Source organism: Nicotiana tabacum, chromosome 17 (assembly GCF_000715075.1).
Source record: "Nicotiana tabacum cultivar K326 chromosome 17, ASM71507v2, whole genome shotgun sequence".
Taxonomy (NCBI): domain Eukaryota; kingdom Viridiplantae; phylum Streptophyta; class Magnoliopsida; order Solanales; family Solanaceae; genus Nicotiana; species Nicotiana tabacum.
Genome location: NC_134096.1, coordinates 129,504,606 through 129,532,309, shown reverse-complemented (window position 1 = coordinate 129,532,309; position 27,704 = coordinate 129,504,606). Strand labels below are relative to the sequence as shown.

At 38.3% G+C, this 27,704-nt stretch overlaps 2 protein-coding genes across 2 annotated transcripts; both read right to left on the bottom strand.

Annotated features, from left to right (window-relative positions):
* Positions 1-16,969: 16,969 nt before the first annotated feature.
* LOC107763225 (tetrahydroberberine oxidase) lies at positions 16,970-18,782 on the bottom strand. The gene has a single exon (XM_016581697.2). The coding sequence runs from the start codon at positions 18,745-18,747 to the stop codon at positions 17,155-17,157; it is 1,593 nt and encodes a 530-aa protein (XP_016437183.1). The 5' UTR covers positions 18,748-18,782; the 3' UTR covers positions 16,970-17,154.
* Positions 18,783-20,672: 1,890 nt separating this feature from the next.
* On the bottom strand, positions 20,673-23,760 carry LOC107763223 (patellin-4-like). Its single transcript, XM_016581696.2, has 5 exons — positions 23,633-23,760; positions 21,878-22,930; positions 21,498-21,622; positions 21,216-21,360; positions 20,673-21,105 (listed from the first exon to the last, which is right to left on the bottom strand). Exons 2-5 carry the CDS (start codon positions 22,868-22,870, stop codon positions 20,860-20,862), a joined length of 1,509 nt encoding a protein of 502 aa, XP_016437182.2. The 5' UTR covers positions 22,871-22,930; positions 23,633-23,760; the 3' UTR covers positions 20,673-20,859.
* Between the last annotated feature and the right edge of the window lie 3,944 nt (positions 23,761-27,704).

Sequence of the window (27,704 nt, the reverse complement as noted above, 5' to 3'; positions counted from 1 at the left end):
AATTACAGTTTTCAAACTTACTCGTATTTTTTTGGCATTTTTGGTAAAAGATTTGGGTTTTCACTGAGATACTTGAAAAGCATGACCATTTTGTTTTCTAGAACTGTGAACGAGCTGAGCATCTTACTTCTGAGATACCTCTTTTATTACCTGTATTATTCTGTTATGAACTGTTGTGGAATATTGGTATTGTTCCCGACCTTGTGTTAGCTCGTCACTACTTTCAACCCAAGGTTAGGTTTGTTACTTACTGAGTGCATGGGGTCGGTTGTACTCATACTACGCTTCTGCACCTTGCGTGCAGATGTTGGCTGCTGATGTTGCTACGTTTGATGGTAGCTGGATTGAAGATGTGCTTGCGTTCCGGTTGACGCTGCCCCTTGTTCGTGGTAGCTTTAGATCTATAAAACTCTATTTATGTACTTTTCAAACAAATGATGTATTATTTCGTTTCAGCTTTGTAAATTCTATTCTTAGAAGCTCATGATTTGTACTACCAGTCCTTGGGAAATGTATAAAATTCAAAAAATTTACTATTGTTTATTTGTCTTGTTAATATCATTGGAATTGGATAGTTACTAGTTGGCTAACCTGGTGGGTTGGGTTAGGTGCCATCACGACTAGTGGATTTGGGGTCGTGACAAGTTGGTATCAGAGCTCTAGGTTCATAGGTTCTACGAGTCATGAGCAAGTGTCTAGTAGAGTCTTGCGGATCGGTATGATGACGTCCATATCTATCTTCGAGAGGCTACAGGACATTTAGGATATACTTCCCATCTTTCTTTTTCTTATCGTACGGCATTGATTCAGCTTGAAGCATAACTCTTTGAATTTCTTCCACGCATTTGTATGCGCACATGAGCGCTCGGTATCAGCTATGCATCGACGGCTTGGGATTCCATGGTTGGGGTGCGATATGTGATTTTGGCATGCTGATGATGGGCCAGTCTGGAGGACTTGAGGCCGGGTTTTGACGGTAGCCTGAGCACGGAGATTTCGATTGTGTGAGCACGTACGTTTGGACTTATACGTCCGGTCGTGTCCCTATGAATGAACTCTGTGGTTTGATGGGTAGATGGATGGCTATGTGGTGAGTATGATGTGACTGCGAGATGTGTTCAGATTATTCGAATGTGACGAGAAGATTTTACTTAAGATGTAGCAAGGACTATTGGGTGTTTGATTTCTACCTTGATTTGGCGTATGGGCATTGTGAGTTATTATGTGTTTTAATCTATGGCTTTGAGCCAAGTGGGGGAGCCTGCTATTGATAAGTTGATTGCACGATTATGTGTTGTATTGGTTTCAGTTCGAGGTATATTGGTGAATCAGTTATGACTTGCAGGGTGGAGTTTGAGAATGACTCGAGTAATGGAAATTTTTGGATACTGGTTGTATTATACTCTATGGGTATATGGGAATAATTGAATGATTGAGTTGTTATTTGTAAAGGATGTAGCATGGAGTAGGAATTGCTCGGTTGCTTAGGAGTGTGGGTTACTCCCTTGGGTATTGGTGTGCTAATGTGGCACAGGTCGTTCGGTCGGTTTAATTGATATTTGAGAAGAGTGGATGACTCTCGAGAATAGTTCTAATGAATTCAAGATTTATATGTAGCAATTTGGAATTTTCAAGAATTGTATATGGCTAGAAACTGAGAGTTTCATTGGGTGTCGAGACTTGTGGCATTTTTTATATCATTGTGGATTATGTATTTCAATATCGAGAAGGTGAAGGAAATAGTTTTAGGGTCACATAAGGTATATTTAGAGTGGGTGTCTCAGTTGTGGTGCTTCGGGGTGCTTAAGACGGAAGTCAGCGGCTTAAGGCTTTAGGGCGTTGTGGTTTTATACTAGGGTCTATTGTGTAGTGAAATTTTGGTTAGAGGTCGTGGTGTTCTAGTAAGGAGAAGTATCAATTTGAAGGCGATTTGGAAAGGGCTTGGAGAAATAGGACAGCTGGTAGTAGGGTGGATCATCATAGTAATGGGTATGATCAGTTCTTTAGGTACTTATAACGTGGCTAGTCTCTACAGGTGTTTCGTGTCAATGCTCTTGGGTTATGGCGGCCTGCGTGGCTGGGTGGAGTTAGAGAGATTCGATTCTGATAGGTTGGTGATTTGTAAATGGGCTTCGAAGAGTTTTCAATGGTTTCTACCACGGTTCGAGGAGTATATTTCCTACCGGCATGAAGAATATGTGCGTATTGGGATTCTCTCTAGGATAGGATCAAATGGAAGGTTTATGACTAATCGGATGTGTATTCTGCTTGTGACTCAGAGTTGATTATGAGAATCTTGCACTCTTCACAGGATGGCATGGTAGATGTGATGCATTGTATGGGATTGAGATTTGCAAGTTCAAGGTCATGGGTGAGTTTGGAAGGGAAGGACATAAATTTGTAGGCAGCATGGATGGTTTCAGATGACTAGGTAAATGATATTACTATTTGGTATAGCTTTATGAGAGTATACATTTCAGAAGGGCAGTGTGTTTTGATGTATGGATACCTCACTATACTGCGGTACTCTCCTGGTTGATCGACTGCTGATATTCAAATTTTGCTATGTGGCACGAAAGAATTTTAGAAGTATTCCTCGTGGGATGATCGTGTATGAGAGATGTGTTAGGCATTCTGGCTGTGGAGTTAGGATCAGATAGGGTGATTCATGTGTTCTATGAATTTGGAGACTAGGAGTTCTTAGGAGCGGATTATTTCATGGTTGTGGACTGTGAAGTCATGGCCGAAACTAGCCAGATGATAGTATGTGTTATGATTCAGTCATTGTGGGCTTTTGGAGGTTTATTTATCTATTTGTGGGTGTCCGGAGATGATTGGGGGTCCATTGGTAGGCCCAATTAGGATGTGTATTCTACACCGAGTTGGATTGGTTGGCTCCGTAGTGCTATTGTTAAAGGATGTGCCATTCGGTTGTTGATGAGCTTATTCGTGTTCTGAAATTTTCTGTGAGTTACTCTTCTATGCTACAAGGAGTTGTGATTCGTTGGTTTTAGGCACACATGGTGCGGTTCTATTGTGGTCTTATAGCAGAAATTGAGCGAGATGAGTAATTGGGTATTGCATGATTGAGGGCGTATTGGTTATGTTATTTTGGGTGTGGTGTGGCATTGTGTCATCTAATTCTCTGTGGTTATGGTAATGCACTTTGGGTACTTGATGTCGTATTTTGCGTGGTTATTGATTTTGAGCAGGGTGGCTCGAGGTATATAATATGGACCAGCATTTGGATAGAGTCGCGCATTGCAGTGGAGTTATGTTGAGGTATGAACCTTTGTGTTAGAGTCGGGTGAGGGTTCTACGGTGTGTGATAGGTTCTTAGTATTTCATTGTTGTGGTACCCGTTGAGCTTGCGGGATGGTTCTCTTGATTGAGTCATTTTTGTGATTGAATACATTTGGATTGTTGCTTATTGGTGCATGGATTACACGGTTTATGGCTCTAATTAGTATTGATGTTGCGTGTCAGTAGAGTAGTGGGTATTTGATAAGATGGAGTCGTCGGATCTAGGATGGGTGCTATCGGATTTGATTGCGGTAAATTTGGAAGGATAATATCGGAAGTCGGCTTAGGAATTGGCTATAGTTCTTGTTGAAGGAGAGGGATCTCCATGGCTTGTTGATTTGGTGAATGGTTATGAGTTTCTGCGTGTTCTTTCATTATCGGCAGTGTACGAAGGTTTTAGGATGAGGTTTTGTTAGGTATGAGGTTTATTACCGTAACTAGGTTGTTTTGAGCAGCTACTGTGATCGGAGATTTTGCTATGGGTATTTGAGTTATGTGGTATATCCTGTGATTGTAGCTTGGGTTATGGTTGCGGTTTGGTACAACTTGTTCAGACTTATACGGTGTGCAGGTTGCGAGATTCAGATCTTATAAGAAATTCCGGGTGTTAGAAATTGGATTCTAAGGCTTGTGGGCTAGGTTGAATTGAGAAATTTCAGTTATGTTGTGCTATCGGACCTGTATGGGATAGGGTGGCGTGGGATCACCCTCGGGTATGTGCATGGTAAGGTTATACGGCGGTTTGATGGTTTTGGGAACAACTCTTGGCACGTTTGAGGACGAACGTAAGTTTAAGTGGGGGAGAATGTAATTACCCGGCCAGTCGTTTTGAGCATTTGCACTTCGCTCAATATTTTGGGGGCACGAGTAGCTCTGTATAATGTATTAGGACTTGTGTGTAAAATTTGAGTTCATTCCGAGTTGATTTGATATGTTTCGGCGTGAGTTTTTGGAAGTCGAAAGTTCATTGAGTTTGATTTGAGGTGCGTTTCGTCGTTTCGATATTGTTATGCGTGATTTGAGCCCTCGAGTAAGTCTGTATTATATTATGGGACTTTTTGGTATGTTCGTACGGGGTCTTGAGGGGCTCGGGTGAGTTTCGGATAGGTTTGGGTTGTGTTGCCCTCGTTTTTCTTATGTTTCGACGTCGTTTCTTCAAGCATAAATGATATCATATTAAACCAATGAGCTCCGATTTCTGTTTTGATTGAAGCATTAGATACGCATCGTAATTATAGTCCCGTAGCAAAAAGAATCGTCGAATTTAGACATCGTATGAGGATTTTATGGTCATTTTACTAAGAATTGGGTTGCTAGATTTTTCATATTAATTACGAAATTGCTACTGTTGGAGAGGATTGGTCAAGATATTGGAAACTGTTGGATTGTGATTTCTTCTACTACTCTGTTATTGCTTTATACATTCGCTCGTGTGCTCTATTCTGTGAAACTGTAGTATAGTTCTATTGTTAGTTACATTACAAATTTTATTAGTGAGCATCTTTTAACTAAAAAGCCTCGTCACTACTTCGACGAGGTTAGACAAAATACTTGCTGGGTACATGGGGTCGGTTGTACTCATACTACACTTTTGTACCTTGTGTGCAGAATTTTGGAGCGGAGCTCCCAGTGATGTTGGGAACTGACCCTGAAGATGTTCATGCATTCCGGATATAGCTACTACTTTTCCTTGGTGGCCTTAGATTTTATTAATCTGTTATGTAGTTTTCAACAGATCATGTAATTATTTATATCAGCTTGTAAATTCTAAGTCTTAGAAGCTCATGATTTGTACTACCAGTTCTTGGGTAATTTGTAAAAGTTCAGATATTTCTTCATTACCTTCCTATAATTTCTTTTGGCTTGTATTGTCTGTTAGTTGGCTTATCTAGCGGGTCAAGTTATGTGCCATCATGGCTAGCGATTTTTGGGTTGTGACAAGTTGGTATCAGAGCACTAGGTTCATAGGTTCTACGAGTCATAAGCAAGTGTCTAGTAGAGTCTTTGGATCGGTATAATGACGTCCATACCTATCTTCGAGAAGCTGCAGGGCATTTAGGATAAACTTTCCATCTTTATTTCCTTATCGTGCGACATTGATTCAGCTTGGAGCGTAACTCTTTGAATTCCTTCCACGCATTCGTATGCGCGTACGAGCGCTCTGTATCGGCGGAGCATCGATGGCTTGTGAGTCCATGGATGAGATGCGAGATGTGATTCCTATGTGCGGATGATGGGTCAGTCTGTTGGACTTGAGGTCAGGTTTTGACTGCAGCTTGAGCACGGGTATTTCGGTTTGTGAGCATGTGCCTTTGGACTTATACATCCGGTAATGTCCCTATGAGTGAAATTTATGACAGGCGAGTGGTTGGATGACTAAATGACGAGTAGAATGTGACTGCAGGCTATGTTCAGATGATTTGAAGATGACGAGAAGAGTCTGCTTGGGGTGTAAAAAAAAGGGCTAATGGGTGCTTGATTTCTGTCTTGATGTGGCGTATGGTCTCGAGTTGTGAGTAAATTGAAAGGTTTTCATGTTGTTTAATTGTGATACAAATTTGATTCTCATGCCTCATTGATGAGTTCAGACCCAAGAAGATTAAATGGTGGCATAGCAGTTGTGGCTAGAGTTTAAGATTTGCATGGGATGGTGTCGAGGCTCGCGGCATTTCTATATCATTGTGGATTATGCATTCCATTAATGAGAAGACTAAGTGGTGGTGGAGAAGCGGCTTTAGATTCACAAAAGGTCTCTTCACAGCGGGTGCCTCGGTTGTGGTACTTTGGGATGCTAAGAGGGAATGCAGTGGCTTATGGGCCTTAGGGCGGTGTGGTTCTTATGCTAGAATCAGTTATGGTAGAGTTTGGGGTAAGGATCATGGCATTCTCGCAAGGAAGGGTATCAACTTGAGGGTAATTTGGAAGGAACTCAGAGGAAACGGGGCGGTTTGATAGTAAATTGGATCAACACGGTAATGATATGATCGGTTTTTTGGGTACTTATGATGTGGTGGGTCTCCATAGGTGTTTCATGGCAATGCTTATGGGTTTTGAGCAACTGCGTGGCTTGGTTGAGTTAGAGGGATTCGGTTCTGATAGCTTGGTTATGTGCAAACCGATTCCAAGGGTGTCACGACCCAAAACCTAACCCGTCGTGATGGCGCCTATAGTGGTACTAGGCAAGCTGACCTTTCCAAAAACACTTTCAAAATTTAACAAAAAATGAATTAAGACATTTAAAATAACCGGGTTTTTTCATAAAACGGGGGTAAAACCCAATTAAAACGTAAGTGCGGAAAAATAGCTCGACATCGGGGTGTCATTGAATCATGAGCATCTAAATAGCCAGTCTAATACAAACAGTGTCTGAATTTCAATACTGAAAAGAAAGAAAACATAGAAGGAGAGACAAGGTCTGCGGACGCCGGCAGCTACCTTGTAGTCTTTGGTACTCGATCGCGCACGAACTCAACGACCTCCGTGATCAAACACACCTGGATCTGCACATGAAGTGCAGGGTGTAGCATGAGTACAACTAACTCAGCAAGTAACAGAAATAAATAAAGAACTGAGAAGGTAGTGACGAGCTACAAAAATGCAGTTCATTTTCAATAATTCCAGCAAAGAATAGACATGCTTTCAAATCCGGTAGTTCAAGTTAAATCAGTTTATACAGTTACAGTGCAAGTAATCCGGATATAGAATCTTTCAGATATTTCACAACAATGACAGATAGCAACTAAGTGCATCAACAAATGGAAAAGCGGTACAGCCTCTTAGGGCAACAGACACTCAACTCGTCACAACAGCTCAATCGCTCGGCTCTCAGCCCTCAGTACTCACACTCAATAGGTACATGCGCTCACTGGGGGTGTGCAAACTCCGGAGGGGCTCCTTTCAGCCCAAGCGCTAAAATTCGCACGGACAACTCACGTGCTATTGTAACAATATGTGGAACCATACGGACAACTCACGTGCCATAGTATTAGTACCTCACAGACAGTCCCTCGGCCTCACTCAGTCATCAACCTCTCTAGTCTCTCGGGCTCTCGGAAATCACAAAGATCAGCCCAAACAAATATAGCATAGTGTATCAACAAAATCAAGAAGAGATTGAGATATGATACGCAAGTGAAACCATAACTGAGTACAAGACAGCAATTAGCAAGTAATTCAACAAGTATACGACCACTGCGGGTCCGAACCCGGCTCCCGGGTCCACATCTCGAAATCCGACAAAAGTCACAAAACCCGAAAGCCAATTCACTCACGAGTCTAACCATACCAAATTTACTCAAATCCGATAAACAAATTCCCTTCAAAACCTCAAAATCCCAACTCAAGAGTTCTTCCTCTTTTTTCCCAATTTCTCACACCAAATCACAAATTAGATGATAAAATTTAAGATGAAATCATGGGATTTAACCAAAACCAAGTAAGAATCACTTACCCCAATCAACTCTACGAAAATCCTTTCAAGAATCGCCCAATTTCGTGTTCTCTAGCTCAAAATATGCAAAATGGGTTCAAACCCTTATTTTTGTAATTAATACTGCCTGCCCAGATATCCTTCATCGCGATCGCGGAACATTCCTCGCGATTGTGAAGCACAACTATGCTGCCCCACATTTTTACACTAAGCGATCGCGAAATCACCCACGCGATTGCGGATCACTGCCTCTCATATCGACGCAATCGCATAGAACAAACTCACCTCTGGCCCGAATAAGCTTACGCGATCGCGAATGAATCCCTGCGATTGCGTACAAGGAAACCAGAACCTGCTGCAACCAGACTTCAGCTATCAAGCCAAGTCCAAAAATGATCCGTTAACCCCTCCCCTCACCCCGAAACTCACCCGAGGCCCCCGGGACCTCAACCAAATATACCAACACATCCCAAAACATCATACGAACTTAGTCGAGACTTCGAATCACTCAAAACAACATCAAAACACCAATAACACCCGGATTCAAGCCTAAAGAACTTCTAAACTTTCAAATTCCACAAACAACGCCGAAACCTACTAAACCATATCTGATTGACCTCAAATTTTTCACACAAGTCATATTCCACATTACGGACCTACTCCAACTTCCAGAATCAGAATCCGACCCCAATATCAAAAGGTCAACCCCCCGGTCAAACTTCCCAAAAAATTAACTTTCGTCATTTCAAACCTAAATTAGCTACAGACCTCAAATTCACAGTCCGGACACGCTTCTAAGTCTAAAATCACCCAACGGAGCTAACGGAACCTTTTCCAAGAATACCATACAGATTTTTCCCTACTCCAGGTATGTTAAGGCTATCCTTTCTTTCTTTTTGGCATGATCCAAATTATACAGAAGAAATGAGCAAACGCACAGTTTTCATAAATGACTCTATTCATAGAAATACTAGGGATCTCTGTGTCCTTGATTCCCCATGTGACATATTATTATATCTTCTGTTCATGGGTCTCAGAATAATACACAGTTGACAAAAGTTTATCCGAAAGGAATATTGAGATTATTAACATATTTTCATGCATTTCATTCATTTATACATGTACATTGACCCATGACCAGATGGCGTTATATACGCGTATTTATATGTATATGTATATATGTATATGGGATATGGGAAAAAGGTTACACCGTTGTATACGCACCACCACCTGATCAGTTGGTATATGTTGATGATGTTGCCCACAGAGGCCAAGACGATATGATGGGATGCCCTCAGAGGCTTGATGATGTTATGTACACCTATACCTATGCATGACATGACATTTATATGCACGTGCATGACATTATAAATGTTTCAGAAATTACAAAGTTATTCAGACTTACAGATGGATTTCTTTAATCCATGTTTCATCTATGTCTTTTATGTACTGATTTTCATGCCTTACATACTTAGTACATTATTTGTACTGACGCCCTATTTCCCGGGGCCTGCGTTTCATGCCAGCAGGTGCAGATAGGCAAGCCGACGGTTCCCCTTTTTAGGATCCTTGATCAGCGAGAGTTGGCATACTCCACTTGATCCGGAGCTGCTTTTGATTTTGGTATGATATGCTTGCTTGTATATATATATGGGTATGACGTGGCTCAGTCCCATCTTTGTACAGATGTATTTCTATTAGAGGTCTGTAGACAGTTATGTATAGTTGGATAATATGTGGCCTTGTTGGCTTTCAGTTTTGGGTATTTAGTTGTATATATCAGCCTTGCCGGCTCGCCCACTATATTCCGCATATATATGTACATATGTCTTTTGGATAGATTTTCCTCACATATTTTATTCACGTCTATAACTTAAACGCATGATTAAGGATGTTCAACACGCAGGATTCGGGCACCCGTCGCGGCCCATCGTTTGGGTCGTGACAAAAGTGGTATCAGAGCAGTTCTGTCCTAGGGTTGTCTACAGACCGTGTCTAGTAGAGTCTTGTTTATGGGTATGTTGTGCACCACACTTATAGATAGGAGGCTACAGGACATATAGGATGTTATCCTCTCTTCTTATCTTAGATCGTGCGATATAAGAATTCATGTTCCTAACGATATGTTTTCAGCGATGTCTCTGAAGACTACAGCCGCTAGCACGGGTCAGAAGGCTACGAAGGTGTTAGAAGGAGATATAAGTTACACTATGGAGTCATATCCATCGGAGATCATAAGTTCTATCTAGGAGGATCCATCCAAGGATCCATATGAGTCATCTGTTCGAGTAGTTTCGATTTCGTCGGCAGCAGATGAGGTGATGGGAGTTCCGACCTCACCAAGGCCATTAGTTTCATTATCAAGACCCATTGATCAGGGTATAAGGGGAGTGGTGCATGGATTGTCACAACCGGGTTCCCCTCAGGCTCAAAACTATGTCAAGGTATTTGCGGACACCAGCTCTTCTAAGGTTCCAGATAGTCCACAGTCTTGGGAGTCCGTCAATCAAGGTTTGTCAGTGTATGTTATGGGATATGCAGAGGAAGAGGATAGTAATCGGGCCAAGAGAAGGAAGGTAACTGATAAGGATACAAAGGTTCCGCTTCGAAGTGTGTCTGATCGAGGTTCTCATATAGGACGAGGCAAGGACCCTCTACTATAGACTTCATCTAGATGTCAGTTTTTGGTTGGTGAGTTTCACCTCTTCTTGGAGTATTACCAAGTCAGGGTTCTGAATGTGTTAGGTTGTTTTATGAGGATGTAGGGAGCCCCGTCCCGACTTGTATATATTATGGTTATGTCTACTTAGAGGTTTTGTAGACAGTATCATGTATATAGTTTTGGGTATGATATGTCTACGGCCTTGTCAACCCCTATGTATATAAACCTTTTTTCTAAATTAGTTATACGAGTTAAGTCTTAATATTGTTACTTATATATATGGATTTCGCCCGTAATGGCCCGTGATAGATTTGATAATAAACAAGGATAAGGTACATGGTGTTCGGTTGGGTAGAACTTGATATTATAATGGGTATGGATTAGTTGGCTTTTTATTATGCTAACATCAAGTGTATATCAAAGATGGTTCCTTGCGGATGCATATTGATTATAGATAGTTGAATAAGGTGACAATCAAAATTCATACCAGGCAACCCCCAGACCTCCCTCGTACCATAAATATGAGTATGGATTGGTTGGCTTTTTGTTATGCTAACATCAAGTGTAGATCAAAGATGGTTCCTTGCGGATGCATATTGATTATAGATAGTTGAATAAGGTGACAATCAAGAATAAGTACCCCCTCCCGAGGATTGATGATTTATTTGGTCAGTTGCAAGGTGCCAAGTATTTCTCGAAGATAGACATGAGGTCCGGGTACCCTCAGATAAGGGATAAGGATAAAGATATCTCGCAGATAGAATTCAGGACCAGATATAGGCACTTGAGTTTCGTATCATGTCATTTAGTTTGACTAATGCCCCAGTAGTATTCATGGACTTGATAAACCGAGTGTTTAGACCCTTTCTAGATATATTCTTGATTGTATTATTTGATGATATATTGGTGTACTCTCATTAAGAGACTGAGCACGCAGATCATTTGCATATTGTGCTCAAAGTTCTACAAAAAGGGAAATTGTATACAAAAATTCTCTAAATGTGAATTCTGTAGCTTTTCTTGGGCATACAATTTCAAGTGAAGGTATTCCGGTTAATACACAAAATATTGAGGAAGTAAAGACTTGACCTAGACCCACGACACTGACGGAGGTTCGTAGCTTTCTCGGTTTGGCAGGTTATTACAGGAAACTTGTAAATGGATTTTCTTCTCTTTCAGCACCTTTGACAAAAGTAGTGTGACGACGTGATGTCTCGCTTGATGTTCCATAATAACATAAGGAAATATATGGTGCAAACAAGTTGAAGGAAGGTTGCGAATAAGTATAAATAGATATGTGTATCGCAAGCTAAAGTATGGTAGAGCGACAAGGTTTTAGGAAGACAGGAATAAGGATAAGAAAAGGTGAGTGAGAAGGTGATGGGAATGGATAAGTCCTTGGGATTAAGCCTATGAAAATAAGAGAGATGATGGTTTCTATAAGTCATAGAAAGCTAAGTATAGCCTGAGTGAACTCAAAGGAGTCTAAGACCAGTAGCATTTAGAAGAGATGGAATGATGCCATGGTAGTGGAATAAGGGCGTAATTGTGATAGATAAAGGATGACGTTTGGGCTTTTAAAAGGAGGAATTTCATGAATTGTAAAAGATTAGAATACCCATGTAAGTTGACTCAAAAGGGAGATAAGTTTCAGTGGACTGATGCTTGCGAATGGAGTTTCCAGGCATTGAAAGACAGATTAACTTAAGCATCGGTTTTAATGCTCCCAGAAGGGACCAATGGTTATATTATTTATTATGATGCCTTGGGCATTGGGTTGGATTGTCTACTAATGCAGCATGGTAAGGTTGTAGCTTATGCTTCTAGACAACTGGGAAAGCACGAGAAGAATTACCTGACCCACGATTTAGAGTTAGCCGCAGTGATTCATGCACTAAAGATGTGGAGGCACTACTTGTATGGCATTCATGTTGATATCTATACGGATCATCAGAGCCTCCAGTATATCTTCAAGCAAAAGGAATTGAATTTACGTCAAAGGAGGTGGTTGGAGCTACTTAAAAATTATGACGTTGATATTTTATACCATCCGGGGAAGGCGGACGTGGTAGCCGATGCCCTCAGCCGTAGATCTATGGGTAGTCTGTCATATTTACAGCCAGAGAAGAGGGGAATAGCCCATAAGATTCATCATCTAGCTAGTCTTGGAGTTCGATTACTAGACTCAGGTGATATTGGAATTACTATTCAGGATACGGCAATATCCTCCTTAGTAACTGAAGTGAAGGAACGCCGGTACGAGGATCCTGTGTTAGTTCATTATAGGGATACCACCCCATAGAAGGAGAAGACACCGTGTGAGATTAAAGAAGATGGGGTCCTCAGATATCGAGGACAATTATGTGTCCCTAATGTTGCAGGGCTGCGTCGGCAGGTTATGGGAGAAACTCACTATTCTCGTTATTCTATCCATCTAGGAGCAACAAAGATGTATCATGATATCAAGGAGGTATATTGGTGGGACGGAATGAAAAAGGATATAGCGGAGTTTGTTGCTCAGTGCCCTAACTGGCAGCAGGTTAAAATTGAGCTTCAAAAGCCGGTGGATTATTGCAGACTATGGAGATTCCGACTTGGAAATGGGAAGTAATTAATATGGATTTCATCATAGGCTTACCTCGTACCCATTGTAAGTTCGATTCTATATGGGTAATTGTTGATAGGCTTACAAAATCAGCCAATTTTCTACCTATTAGGACTACATATTCCGCAGAGGATTATGCAAGGCTTTATATTAAGGAGATAGTACGACTGCATGGTGTCCCTGTCTCTATTATCTCGGATCGAGGAGCTCAATTTACAGGATTAGGGACTCGGGTAAGTCTTAGTACAACATTTCATCCCCAGACAGACGGACAAGCTGAGCGTACTATTCAGACACTTGAGGATATGTTACGAGCTTGTGTGATAGACTTCAAGGGTAGCTGGGATGATCATCTGCCGCTTATTGAGTTCGCATATAATAATAGCTACCATTCCAATATTCAGATGGCTCCATACGAAGCTCTTTACAGGCGAAAGTGTAGGTCGCCTATAGGGTGGTTCGATGTTGGGGGAAACTACGTTAGTAGGACCAGAATTGGTACAACATGCAATTGAGAAAATTAAGCTTATAAGGGAAAGGCTATTAGCAGCTCAAAGCCGTCAGAAGTCTTATGCAGATAATTGACGGCAAGACTTGAAGTTTCAGATTAATGACTGGGTATTCCTAAAGGTATCACCAATGAAAGGTGTCATGAGGTTCGGTAAGAAAGGAAAACTTATCCCTCGGTACATTGGACCATATAGGGTCATACGCAAGGTGGGTCAGGTAGCATATGAGTTGGACTTGCCTTCGGACTTGGAATCTATTCATCCAGTCTTTCATGTATCTATGCTCCATAAATGTATCGAAGATCCTTCCAGAATCGTGTCAGTTGACGACGTTCAGGTCACAGAGCAACTATCATATGAAGAAACTCCCATTGTCATATTAGACAGACAGGTTCGAAGATTGAGAACTAAAGACGTAGCTTCGGTAAAAGTACTTTGGAGAAACAACAATGTGGAAGAAATGACTTGGGAGGCCGAGGAAGACATGAAGTCTAGATATCCGTACTTAATTCCTCCTCCAGAGAAGGGTCTGACTGAGACATCTCAACCTTAAGGTACGTGTATGGATTCTTGTGTTAGTTATTGTCATTGGTAGTGTAAGGCCATTGTCGTTATTGATGATTGTGGTCTTATGTGGCATTGAATTATTGAGTTCTACAGGAAGAGTTGGTAGTAGTATTGTTACGAAGGCTACTTTGCCAAAGTTATATAGATCCCAGGAAGTTAAACATTCGAGGACGAATGTTTGTAAGGGGGGAAGGATGTTACATCTCGCATTTTGGTATGTTAAAGTTTCGCCTTCAGTTAATCGACGTAGACTCGGGGATGATATTATCTTAAGGTTAACGTATTTATGCTATTTATAACAAGCAATAAGTAAGTGCCATGAAGGGTAAAGGATACACGAATTAAAGAAAATGAGTTTCGTTAAAGGTTGCCGATTTGGGGATAAAATACGATCCGAGCTATAATACTCGATATTTATGGACTAGTATCATACAAGGTACCAAGTGACCATGATAGTATGATGTATAAGGTATATTAAAAATGAGTAGAACTTTAAGTAATGTGAGACAATTCATAATTATGCGGGTAATTGATTAATTATCGGGTAACGGGACATTACCTAGTTAATTAATAAATTATAAGATAAAGATTAAAACACCCCCCCCAAAAAAAAAAAACGTGGCAGCAAGCCACTTCTTGAGAACATGACTATTAGTTATCTTTGGTTAGGTGGCAAGTAACATGTCAAGAACAAAGACACCTCTTTTCTTATGATTTAAATACAAAGACTTGTAAGTAAGGTGTTAAGTACAAAACCTTTCATTTATATTAATTGAATACAAAAGACTTCATATGAGAACTTAGCAACACTTTACTTCATAACAGAACGTTAGTAATTCTTACAATTCAAGTTCCTTCAAAGACATTAACAACGAGATTTCTTCAACCAAATCCAACGAAGAATTATTAGAAGCTTAACAACGTAAAACTTTTGCGGTTCTAAAAGAGTACGGTGCAACTTTTTCCAAGAATATCATACGGATTTTTTCCTACTCCAGGTATGTTAAGGCTATCCCTTCTTTCTTTTTGGCATGATCCAAATTATACAGAAGAAACGAGCAAACGCACAGTATTCATAAACGACTATATTCATAGAAATACTAGGGGTCTCTGTGTCCTTGATTCCCCATGTGACATATTATTATATCTTCTGTACATGGGTCTCAGAATAATACGCAGTTGATAAAAGTTTATCCGAAAGGAATATTGAGATTATTAACATATTTTCATGCATTTCATTCATTTATACATGTACATTGACCCATGACCAGATGATGTTATATACGCGCGTTATATACGCGTATATATGTAAATATATGTATATGGGATATGGGAAAAGGTTACGGCGTTATATACGCACCACCACCTGATCAGTTGGTATATGTTGATGATGTTGCCCACAGTGGCCGAGACGATATGATGGGATGCCCTCAGAGGCTTGATGATGTTATGTACACCTATACCTATGCATGACATGACATTTATATGCACGTGCATGACATTATAAATGTTTCAGAAATTACAAAGTTATTCAGACTTACAGATGGATTTCTTTATTCCATGTTTCATCTATGTCTTTTATGTACTGATTTTCATGCCTTACATACTCAGTACATTATTCGTACTGACGCCCTATTTTCCGGGGCCTGCGTTTCATGCCCGCAGGTGTAGATAGGCAAGTCGACGGTTCCCCTTATACTTAAGTTGTAGCAACAACAACATATGTATACATATTAATGCTATACTAACATATACTATATTAATATATGCTATATTCATATGTTGTTGTTGCTAAAACTTAAATATACTATATATATAGCACTACATCTTATAGAACTATACACTTTATTTTTAAATGTGTTATAGTAAGATTTAATATATATATATATATATATATATATATATATATATATATATATATATATATTCGACATATCTTAAATATTAATATAGCACTACATTGTATAGAACAATACACTTTATTTTTAAATGTGTTATAGTAAGATTTAATCGAATATAATTGAATTTTCAATTGATCCACTTAATGAAGTATCCGAGAAAAGTACTAATAAGGTGATCGAGAATAAAACATTCAAGATTATGTGTGTGTGCGCGCATATATATATATATATGAAGCTATCTCTCACTCCCTCTCAACACACAACACACACACACACACACACACACACACACACACACACACACACACACACACACACACACACACACATATATATATATATATATATATATATATATATATATATATATATATATATATATATATATATATATATATATATATATATTTATTGATGAAAAACAGACCGACTTCGGTCGGTAATTTCATAAAATTTATATTTTAATTATTTTAAAATTGTATTTCCGACCGAACTCGGTCGGAAAAATTTAATTAAAACTTATTTCGGTTGGTAAATTATATATATATATATAATTTTTGTTATCTTAAAAAACCAATTGCCTTGGGCGGGAAAGAATAATTTCAAATATACCGACCGAAATCGGTCGGTATATTTGAAAATTTTTAATTAGAAATTATTTTTGTAGATAATATGCAAGTATGACCAGGTCTTGGTCAAATATTGACCAATTTCCGACCAAAATCGGTCGAAATATTTATATATTTGTTGTGAGATCACTATTTCCGTTGTCAGAAATATTTTTTTTGTCTTTTACAACCAATTTACTTATTTTCCGACCGATTTCGGTCGGTATTCTATGGACGGATTTTGCCAGTTTTCTAGTAGTGTCATCGTAAAGTTATGTTTCAACAATTGTTATCAATATATTACAGCTTGGAGATCTAAATATGATAGCAAATACCATACATTTATTATTAATTAATACATATGTTTGTCAAAGTCGACAAATCCTAACATGAAATATAAAATGTATATATTAATCATAAATCAGAAAATATCTTACACAATTATTTTTTTTGGACATCATGGCTCCATTTATTTTTCACTATTAGTACATATATACGTAAAAGAACGGTATGAAAATCCTTATTTTTAGACAACCGGTGATGGCTTAGCAGACTGCATAAATTAAATTATCATGAGAGAGGAGGAATACTTTGTTCATTCCTAAAGAAATTTGTTGGATCAACTTTAGTCTTCACTTGCACCAATCTATCAAAGTTGTTCTTGAAGTATTTCTCTCCCCAGATTTTTGCTTGTGCATAGCTTGTGTTTCTTTTGTTGTTCACTCCCAAATCAAGATCTCTGTAGTTGAAATAAGCAGCTCTTGGAGATTTGGACACATACCTAGCCATATATCGATAAAGATTTCGAATCCAAGCTATATGTTTTTTAGAACTTTCTATTTTTTCCCAAGCCACCCCATAATGGATCATAAATATATTTCCAGCTCTATGTGGGAATGGAGTTTCAGATTCTATGAAGTCATTCAATTTTCCTCCGTAAGGACTGAGTTGTAATTCGGCTAAGTTTTCATCTACTAGGTTGAACAGTTTCCATATACCTTTGAGACCATTTATAGAAATTGGTTGTTGGACATAATCTGATTTCCCTTTAAAGTATCCCCTTTGAGTAGCTGTGATGTTCCTATTTAGTAACACATCAAGTGATGTGCCCCTAGGGAAACCAGCAAAGAAGAGTATAGATTCGATCCAACTCATCTCAATGCAATCTTCTTTCACCAACCCTAGTTCGGGGAAGCTCTTTTGCATTTCGTGGAGGATTTCATCGACTCCTCCAACGAACATAGTAGTGAAAGAGGCGTGGACAGTCCTTTGCCCGCGCCGAAATGGAGATTCACTGCTCCTCAGGAAGAGCCTGAGGAGGAGATTGTCATCAACTTTGTCCGCGATATGTTGCCATTTGTAGACAAGTTGAGTTGCATTTTGTTCTAACGTCCGTGTCACGTTGAAGACCGTCACCTTTTCTGGAATATCAAGTAATCTCACCTTCCATGAAATAATGAGGCCAAAGCTAGTCCCTCCACCTCCTCTAATAGCCCAAAAGAGATCTTTCCCCATTGATTTTTTATCCAATATTCTTCCGTTGGCATCAATTAGCTTAGCATCAATAATGTTATCAGCAGCAGTACCGAATTTTCGAGACATCATTCCATAGCCTCCACCACTAAAGTGTCCTCCAACACCAACAGTAGGGCAAACCCCGGCAACAAAAGCTAGTGTTTTACTTTTCTCGGCGATTCTATAGTAAACTTCCCCTAAGGTCGCGCCAGCTTGAATCCAAGCAGTCTTGTTTTCGGTATCAATGGAGATTGATCTTAGGTTTCTAAGATCAATGATGACAAAAGGGGTTTCAGAAATGTAAGAAAGGCCCTCATAGTCATGTCCACCGCTTCGAATTCTAATTTGTAAGCCATGTTTCTTGGAGCAATGTATAGCTGCCTGGATTTGAGATTCGTCTAAAGGAGTGAAAATAATTGATGGTTTGAAGTCGGAGGTTATCCTTAGGTTACTTTCAAAAGAGTTCAAAATGGTGGAATATGATGAGTTTTTAGGTGTGTAGATGATTTGTGACATTGAATTTGAGTTCATAGTTTTGTGAGAAAGGCATTCAAGAAAGTCATGATGGATACTTGCTGAGGTAAACCATGTTGATGAAAGGCAAACTGAAAGAAAGAGAAAGATTTTGAACTTGTTGAAAGTTGTCATGATTTCTTGTTGCAAAGTTTGATGGTGAAATTGGAAACAAAAGAAGTTCTATTTATAGTTTTGGCTTGGGCTAAAAGAAGCTCAGTTTCAAACCCTAGGACCACGCGTGGTATGAAATTTTAATGCTTTCACCTACCTCTTTCGTGTAACATTTCCTAATTTGTGGTAGAATTGTCAACGAATTTCTTTAGTTGTAAAATTAAAGTTGAAGTCTACGTGCATGCATATATTTTTCTCTATTGCTGTTAACCATGTAAACCTATCATTTTTTTCAGCAGAAACTAACACCCCTAAGTGCTAATTAAAGATTAAAGAGTATATAGTAGCTGGGCTGGTGTGTTCTTTCACTAAGTACTTGTTATTTCTAGATTCATTCTTTGTTTTAACAATCGTCATTTAGTTTACAAACTTGTGAGCTAAACATGAAAATTGATGGGCAGAAATAGTCGTTTTACCTTGGAACATACGTTCTTCCAAAGTGTAAATGTAGTTGTAATTTTTCCGTGCAAGAAAAGTATATCCATTTTAAAGACTGGTCATTTTTATTATTCATGAGTATAAAAGATGTTCACGCTTCCTCACGTTTTTTGGTCGTAACATGTAATAGTATTTAAATAAACTAATCCGAGAAATATCTTCTAGATTTGATTAAGACACCTACTCTTGCATAATATTGGAGTCACTTACCAGCCATAATGAGAATGCATTCTGGAGTACTTTTTGCTCTTTCTTTTCAGAAATATATTCCTTATTCAGTTGGTGAAGATCGATAGGTTCGCGATTAGAGTAATTTGTCAATATATTACATCGCTCTTAATTAATAAAGAAACTTATGTGAAAAAATTAACATTTCCTCTGCATTTAATGGAATATACGAACATAATGACTAAACAAATACTCAGTTCCTTAATTTAAACTTTTGTCCGACTTGACTTTTCAAAAGTCAAATTAAACCTTAATTTAAAAAAGCGCATTTTTATGAAAATTGATGGGTTTCTTTTTTCTTTCTTTTTCTGTCAAATTTATTATATGAATATTGTCCCAAAAATAACTTTGATCATATCCACTTTGACATTTAAATGATAAATATTGACAAAGATTATGAGATAAAGCTAATAATTTTCTTAGATACTATCTGATGGAAAATTATGTTCCACACATGATCATAAATCCTTTTTTCCACATATTATACATATCTCTACGGGTGAAAAATGAGAGTGCAGAATATTCAAGACTTGTAATTGTGGTCCAACATACGTGCGTAAGTTATATAGTCTATTCTCACAAATACTTACTGCTCCATATATGATCTGTTTTTTTTTTTTTTAATTGTTATCATTTGCAAGCTTTAGTCAATATTTTACGTTTATGCACAACCGCATCACTTTTCGAACTTATTGGTAAAGAAATTTTTGTTTAATTTCTTTTCCTGCAAAGCATATTGGCAACATTATATTTGGTCTAATCAACAGTTTTTCATTAGGACAGATCATGAAAAGGTATTCGAAGAGCCAAGGTAAGTTGAACAAAAAAGCATTTTCTTAATATAAATGGGAAGAGTACATAAAAAAAAATAATGTGATTGCCGATACTCTAGTGATTTTAATTTTCACCAAGTCCTTAGCGCTTTTGGTCGATTTGTATACTTGAAGATCTATGTGGTCAGGGTATGGAACAACTTTTTGTATTTTATTTCTTGTCACCCACAAACAGAAAAATATGACTCTTCAAATAATAATAATATCATGTAAAATGGACGGATGATTATTATAATTTTGTTGATTCAATAGTTAGTTCATAGACATTATGTTTTAGGATATGCATCTTTTCTGGAAATTGCACCAATTGATAAAAGAGGTGAAAGTAATTAGGAAGCATCGGTGGAGTGTGGACCATCCCAACTCAACACCAACAAAAAAGATGGGTTAAAAAAAATCCAGAGATCAAGTTCCTTATAGGGAGAAAAATGAATAATTCAACATATACAATATGAATATAGGGCCAAAAGAATAATAAAGTATATGAACCACAAAAAAGTTAACTGCTGGTACCAAAAAAGCTGAAATAAAAATCCATCTTGATTCTCTTCACATAAAACAGAAATTTGTGATCTCAAATTGCTGATTTCTTGATCTTGTGTCGGTAAAACGCCTTCTTCTTCTTGCTAGAAGTGTTCTTGATTGTCAGCACAATCTTTCCTGCTTCATTGTTCTTGAATGTGTTGCGAATCGGCGAGCTCAACTTCTTCTCCTTCTGAATGATAATTGTGTAAGAGTTGTCATCCTCTGGCACAAATTCCTCCTTATAGCTCACTTCCCCGCCCACAATTGTAACATCCCAGATAAATGTACTTCCCACCTGACATAATTTTAATAGAAATTTAAGTGCCAAAAGAAATTCAGCATCACCATATAATAAAAGGGAAAGATAAAGTCTCAACATAACCAAGATTTCATTCCCAAAGTTACCTCTGCTGCAGGTATTTCAATGGTTTCAGTTGATCCAGCTTTAAGGAGAATTTCTGAAGCTTCACAGTCAGAGGCTGAAAACTCAAAGTCATTCTCCCTCTTGAGTCCACCATATTGAATTGGGATTTCTTGGATTGGAATGTACCTGCTCAACCCAAACAGTTCAGCATTAGCATCCAATGGACTAAAAATAAAAATTTCGCATTTCAGAGACTAGAAGTGCTACATAAACCATAAACTGAACTCGTTAGAAGTTTAAGAAACAGGAAAAAAGAAGCTTACTTAAACAAGGTCTCAGTGACCTTGGCAGGACGAGCAAAAACAAATTTGCTTTTGGTTCTTTGAGTTAGGAAAGGAGAAAGCAATGACTGGAAAGCATAATACCAAAATGGAACATTGATGAATATCTGAAAAAACAAACAGGTGAAATTGTCAGATCAACACTATTAAGATTTATAAAATATTCTCATTACCAGTCTCTATCTTAGCCAAAGTAAGATACATTTCACAACCTATATTTCTGCAAAATGTTGTCACACGATCCTGTACAGATATTTTCGGAGCGTCCGAGCAACATAGTTCTCAACTATATATGCTTGCACTTTATTCTAAGAACTCACTAACTGAAAGTAAAAACAAGGAAGATGAAACTGAAGACTCACATTTTTTGCAACAAATTCAGGATAGTTATCCTGAAGAAGATCAACAGCTTGTTTTGTAGCAACCCTGACCTCTTTCTTTGATGGTCCAGGGGAGTTCTTCAGATCATTAATCTGAAGCAGTGAACTGATACCTCCAGCCTTGAAATCAAGCTTCTGAATACCCTTCTCCATTAATTGCACCCTCCACCTCAAGAACTGCTTACGCTTCTCCTCCGTCCCGAATGTCTTGTTATACAGCTCTTGATCATCCAAAACTCCAAAAATGTTGTAACAAATGGGGTGTCCTTGGTTATCAGTTCCACTCATGTAAGCAGTTGGAGCAAGATCTGACCCTAGATCTTCCTCCAAGATGGATTCGATCTTAAAATCCTTCCTCCACTGGAGTGTTTTCTTGAGCATTTCAAAAGATTCATTCACTTTGTAATCCCTTGCTCTCAAGAATTTCAAAAGAACCACATTGGTTCTCTCATCCCCTTTGCTAGGCAATAGTGGTACCCCCCAAATGGAGATCACTTTATCCACTCCATCAACATCTAAATCAGCCCCCTCCTCCTCACTCTCTTTCTCCTCTTTATTCTCGCCATTTGTATCGCAATTTTCCTCATTCTTTGTCTCTTCCTCTTCTACTTTCTCCTCAACCTTGTTCTCATCATCTTTCTTTTCTTCCTCCTCACCTGATGGTGATTTCTCTGGAGACTTTTTGGTGGCACTCTCTTCTTTTTTGAAGAGAGTGTTACCAAGAATGGCCTCCTCGAGCTTTGATTTGAGATCATTCAAGGCCTTCTTCTCATTCTCTTTGAGATCAGAGAGAAAGTTGCTCTCTTCTCTATAAGAAGAGCTCTTCTCCATTGCCTTTGGCTTGGTCTCCTCCTCCTCTTCTTCTTTTACTTTCTCATTCTCAACCTCCTCAACAATCTTCTTAGCCTCTAATTCTTCTTTTGGAACAACTACCTCAGCTACTTGAGTTGCCTCAGATTGCACCTCTACAGTCATGTTTGATTGATAAATAACACAAAATTTTGTATTGGATCTTGGCAATCACCTCCTAAACAGCTGAAAATTTAAGAATGTGAGAGAAAATTTGGGACCCCTATCAAATGCCCTAAAAATAGCCAAAAAAGTACTCATAATACAACAGTCATCTCTCAGTCCCAAACAAGTTGGGATTGGCTATATAAATCGTGACTATGTTCCCCATTTAAAACCATCTCAAGCAAACATTTTATAAAATAAAAATGAAAATGAAAAATATAGAAGTTCTCATCTCCTACTAGCATAAGAATCTCTAACAAGATGTAATTGAAACCCCCCTACTAAACCACTGTAAAAGATAAAGAAAATGTCACAAATTTTCTTACTACAAATTGTTCTAAAAACCAAAGAAGCAGCTCCTGTGAATTCATTTCAGAAGTAGAAAATTGAAACTTGGAAAATGTCACAATTTACTAGTCAGGCGAAACCAGAATTTGAAGTGTATGGTTTGTTCTAAACTAATAATTTATACATATTAAATGAATTATTTAAGATAAATATAAAATTTGGACCCAAAATTATTAGATTAGGCCGAACTAGTAACTTAGTCTCTAGCTCCGCCATAACTCCCTTATGTAAACATATCCGTTTAACAAAATCAGCAAATTCAACAACAAATAGTGAGAAAAAGAAAACTCGAAACCATAAAATTGAAGAGAGAGAAAAAAGGAGTAGCAAACTTGTGATTATTAAGGGAAAAGAAAGAAAGGAGTTAAAATTCACCTTAGGGACTTCAACGAGCTGCTCTCTGTCAATTCTCACAATCGCTCTGTCGTTTGGGAGGTATTTGGGATGAGAAGTGAAGAGGGGTTTTGCAACGGTTATATATTTTTTTGAAAATCTCAAAGTGTTTGTGGGGCCCAAAACGGTCTAATTTAATTTGTAGGGTGACACCGCACCGCAGGCATGTTAGAGCCGTTGGAGGATTCTTTTTTTTCTAGGCAGTAGGCTGTATTCCAGCAAACGTGATTTGTCCTTAATCATGTTTTTGGCCCCACAACCAACATTTTATTCGCTAGGCTTTAATCATTTGACTCGGTCCAACTCCCACATTTTAGTAAGAAAATGTCAATTTTTCTGACACAAATTGGCTCTTAATTAAGTAGTACGAGTAACTAGTAGTAGTAGTAATAAAGAATATTCCATTATAACTCCAGTTTCACAAGGAAAAAATTGAAAGAAACCCAAAAAAAAAAAAATTAGATCATATAAACAAAGCTTACTAACTCAAACATCTCTCAATAAAGAAATACGAGTAAACTAGAACAATATAGTAATTGAGACAAATATATAAGAGGGAGAATGGTTTTGTTATTTCTTCTTGGGGGTGTTTTTCATAGGGTCAAAAGTTCCCTATTTATAAAGGTGCAAATAAATTCAAAGGTTATAAGTTAATGTACTTCTTAATTGAGTACATGAATACAAAGTACGTTAAATGGACAGACAAATGCATTCATCTCAATTACGTGCATTCATCTCATAACACTCCCCTTTGGATGTCCATTTAAAAGATAATGTGCCTCGTTAAAACCCTACTAGGAAAAATCCAGTGGGAAAAAGTCTAGTGAAGAAAAAAGAGTACACATATATTGTAATACGCATTGAGTGCTGCCTCATTAAAAATCTTACTAGAAAAACCCAATGGGGACAAGACCTTGGTTAAGGAAAAAAGAGTACAACACGTACTATACTCCCCCTGATGAAAACTTTATTTGATATCTCGGAGACGGTGCATTCCAATCTTATGTCTCAGCTTCTCAAATGTTGATGTTGGCAATGCCTTTGTGAACAAATCTGCCAGACTATCACTTGAACGGATTTGTTGAACATCTATCTCACCATTTTGTTGAAGATCATACGTGAAAAAAAGCTTTGGTGAAATTTGTTTTGTTCTGTCTCCTTTGATATATCCTCCTTTTAGTTGAGCTATGCAAGCAGCATTATCTTCATACAATATCGTTGGAATTTTCATTTTTAAAGAAAAATCACACAGTTGTTGAATGTGTTGAGTCACTGATCTCAACCATACACACTCTCGACTAGCCTCATGAATAGCTATTATCTCTACATGATTGGAAGATATAGCAGCTAAAGTTTATTTTATTGAACGCCATGAAATAGTTGTACCTCCACAAGTAAATAGATAGCCTGTTTGAGATCGGGCTTTATATGGATCAGACAAATAACCTGCATCTGCATAACCAGTCATTTGTGAATCGGATTCATAAGAATAAAATAATCCCATATCAATAGTCCCTCGGAGGTATCTAAAAATATGCTTAACATCATTATAGTGTCTTGTTGTTGGAAAAGAACTAAATCTTGCTAATAAACTTACTGCAAAAGTTATATCTGGTCGAATATAATTTGCAAGATATATTAATGCCCCAATTGCACTAAGATATGGAGTTTCATCACCAAAAAGTTCTCCATTATTTTCATAAGGTCGAAATGGATCTTTATTTATATCAAGTGATCTCACAACCATCGGGGTACTCAATGGATGTGCTTTATCCATATAAAAACGCTTTAGGATCTTTTCGGTATAAGTTGATTGATGGACAAAAATTCCATCTTTTATATGCTCAATTTGTAGACCAAGATAAAATTTTGTCTTTCCAAGATCTTTCATTTCAAACTCTTTCTTCAAATAGTCTACTGCTTTTGGAAGCTCCTCAAGAGTTCCAATAATATTTAGATCATCAACATACACAACAATTATAACAAATTCAGGTCCAGGCCTTCTTATAAATACACAAGGACAAATTGGAATATTTTTATACCCTTCTTTCAGCAAATACTCACTCAGGCGATTATACCTCATTCGCCCTGATTGTTTCAATCCATATAAGAATTTTTAAAGCTTTATTGAACAAGTTTTCTGAAAACTTTTATTAGTTTCAGGAACTTTAATGTAACGACCTCGCTGGTCGTTTTGAGAGTAATAGCCATGATCCCCTATTTATTGTTTCCCCCGTACCTTTTTCTGCTTATGTGACTTGCCGGGAGGTATTGTTTCTGGTTACGGAGTATTTTAGGACACTTAGTCCCTAAAACGGGAGCTTAAGTCTTAGGATTTTTTACCGTAATCGGAACTGTGTGAAGACGATTTCGGAATGGAGTTTTGTCAGTTTCGTTAGCTCCGTTGGATGATTTTGGACTTAGAAGCGTGTCTGAATTGTGTTTTGGAAGTCCGTAGCCCATTAAGGCTTGAAATGGCGAAAGTCGAATTTTTGGAGATTTAGGCCGGTAGTGAAAATTTTGATATCGGGGTCGGATTCTGATTCTGAAAGTTGGAGTAGGTCCGTAATATTGAATATGACTTGTATGCAAAATTCGGGGTCAATCGGACGTGGTTTGGTTGGTTTCTCTATCAATCGTCGAATTTAAAAGTTTCAAGTTCTTTAAGTTTGAATCGGAGGGTGATTTGTGATTTTAGGGTTGTTTGATATGGTTTGAGGGCTCGACTAAGTTCGTATGGTATTTTAGGATTGGTTGGTATGTTTGTTCGAGATCCCGGGGGCCTCGGGTGAGTTTCAGGTGCTTAACGGATTGTGTTTGGGACTTATGCAATTGCTGGAGCTGTTGCACCTGGTGTAATCGCACCTGCACACTTTGGGTCGCAGGTGCGGCGCCTCAGAAGCGTCCATGGAGCCGCAGAAGCGGTTTTGACCCTGTCCAGCTGGGACCGCATGTGCAGCCATAGATCCGCAGAAGCGGAAGAGGAGCACAGATGCAGGCTCGCAGAAGCGGCCTTTGTTCGTAGATGCGAACTCAGCCCCCTTAAGTGATTTTCGCACCTGCGATGGAATTTCCGCAGGTGCGGTTGAAGGCTAATAGAAGTGAGATTTCTAGGCAGAAAAGAGGAAAATTGAGGGTTTGATTCATTTCTTCATCTTTGGATTTGGGAGCTCGAGAATTGGCGATTTCTTTAGGGATTTTCAGAGAGACCTTTAGGGTAATGATTTCTAACTCATTTTTTGTTGTATTTCATTAATCTATAGTTGTTTCCTCCATTTAATTTCAGATTTTGATTGAAAAGTTGGGAAAATGGGGGAAAATTTCCCTAACCGAATTTCTGAGTTTTGATTGGGATTTAGACATCGGATTTGGTTAATTTTAGTACGAGTGAACTCGTGAGTGAATGGGTGTTTGTATTTTGTGACTTTTACCCGATTCCGAGACGTGGTCCCGGGTAGACTTTTTAGGACAAATTTCGAAATTTTTGTTAAATATTGATTTCATTAATTAGATGAGTCTATGATGGTTGTATTCATGATATGCAATTGTGTTTGGCTAGATTTGGGCCATTCAGAGTCGGATAATCGAGGAAAGGGCATTCCTACGGATTGATTGAGCTTGACTCGAGGTAAGTGGCTTGCCTAACTGTGTGTGGGGGAAATCCCCTTAGGATTTGGAACTATTGTGATATGTGAGCGCCGTGTACGTGAGGTGACGAGTACATACATGGGCTAGTTGTTGTAAAACCCGATTTTTTTTTTTATTGAGCAGCAACTTGTTCTCCTTTTTATTTTAAGTTATACCATTTTAATGATTATTAATTTATTTTCACTCTTAATTGAGTTATTCCAATATGTGTAGCTATCTTGTTTAGTCTAATATCACATGTCTACGTACTTTAACTGCTTACTTGAACTCTGTGAAGCATGCCTAGTTTATTTCCTACTTTTTCCTTATTCTTTATCAGTATAGTCGTGGAAATCTTAGTGTTAACTGTTGTATTTGTCGTTTGATCTGTATATTTACTTTGGGACTACGGAACGGTATTTCGGGA

What these genes read in the sequence shown, in the direction of transcription:
- LOC107763225 (XM_016581697.2), bottom strand. Translation starts at nt 18,747, where the DNA reads ATGACAACTTTCAACAAGTTCAAAATCTTTCTCTTTCTTTCAGTTTGC.
- LOC107763223 (XM_016581696.2), bottom strand. Translation starts at nt 22,870, where the DNA reads ATGACTGTAGAGGTGCAATCTGAGGCAACTCAAGTAGCTGAGGTAGTT. An exon ending in CTGAATTTGTTGCAAAAAAT is followed by an intron (nt 21,623 to 21,877) that starts GTGAGTCTTCAG and finishes TTGTTTTTTCAG; the next exon opens with ATATTCATCAATGTTCCATT. An exon ending in GTCACTGAGACCTTGTTTAA is followed by an intron (nt 21,361 to 21,497) that starts GTAAGCTTCTTT and finishes TGGGTTGAGCAG; the next exon opens with GTACATTCCAATCCAAGAAA.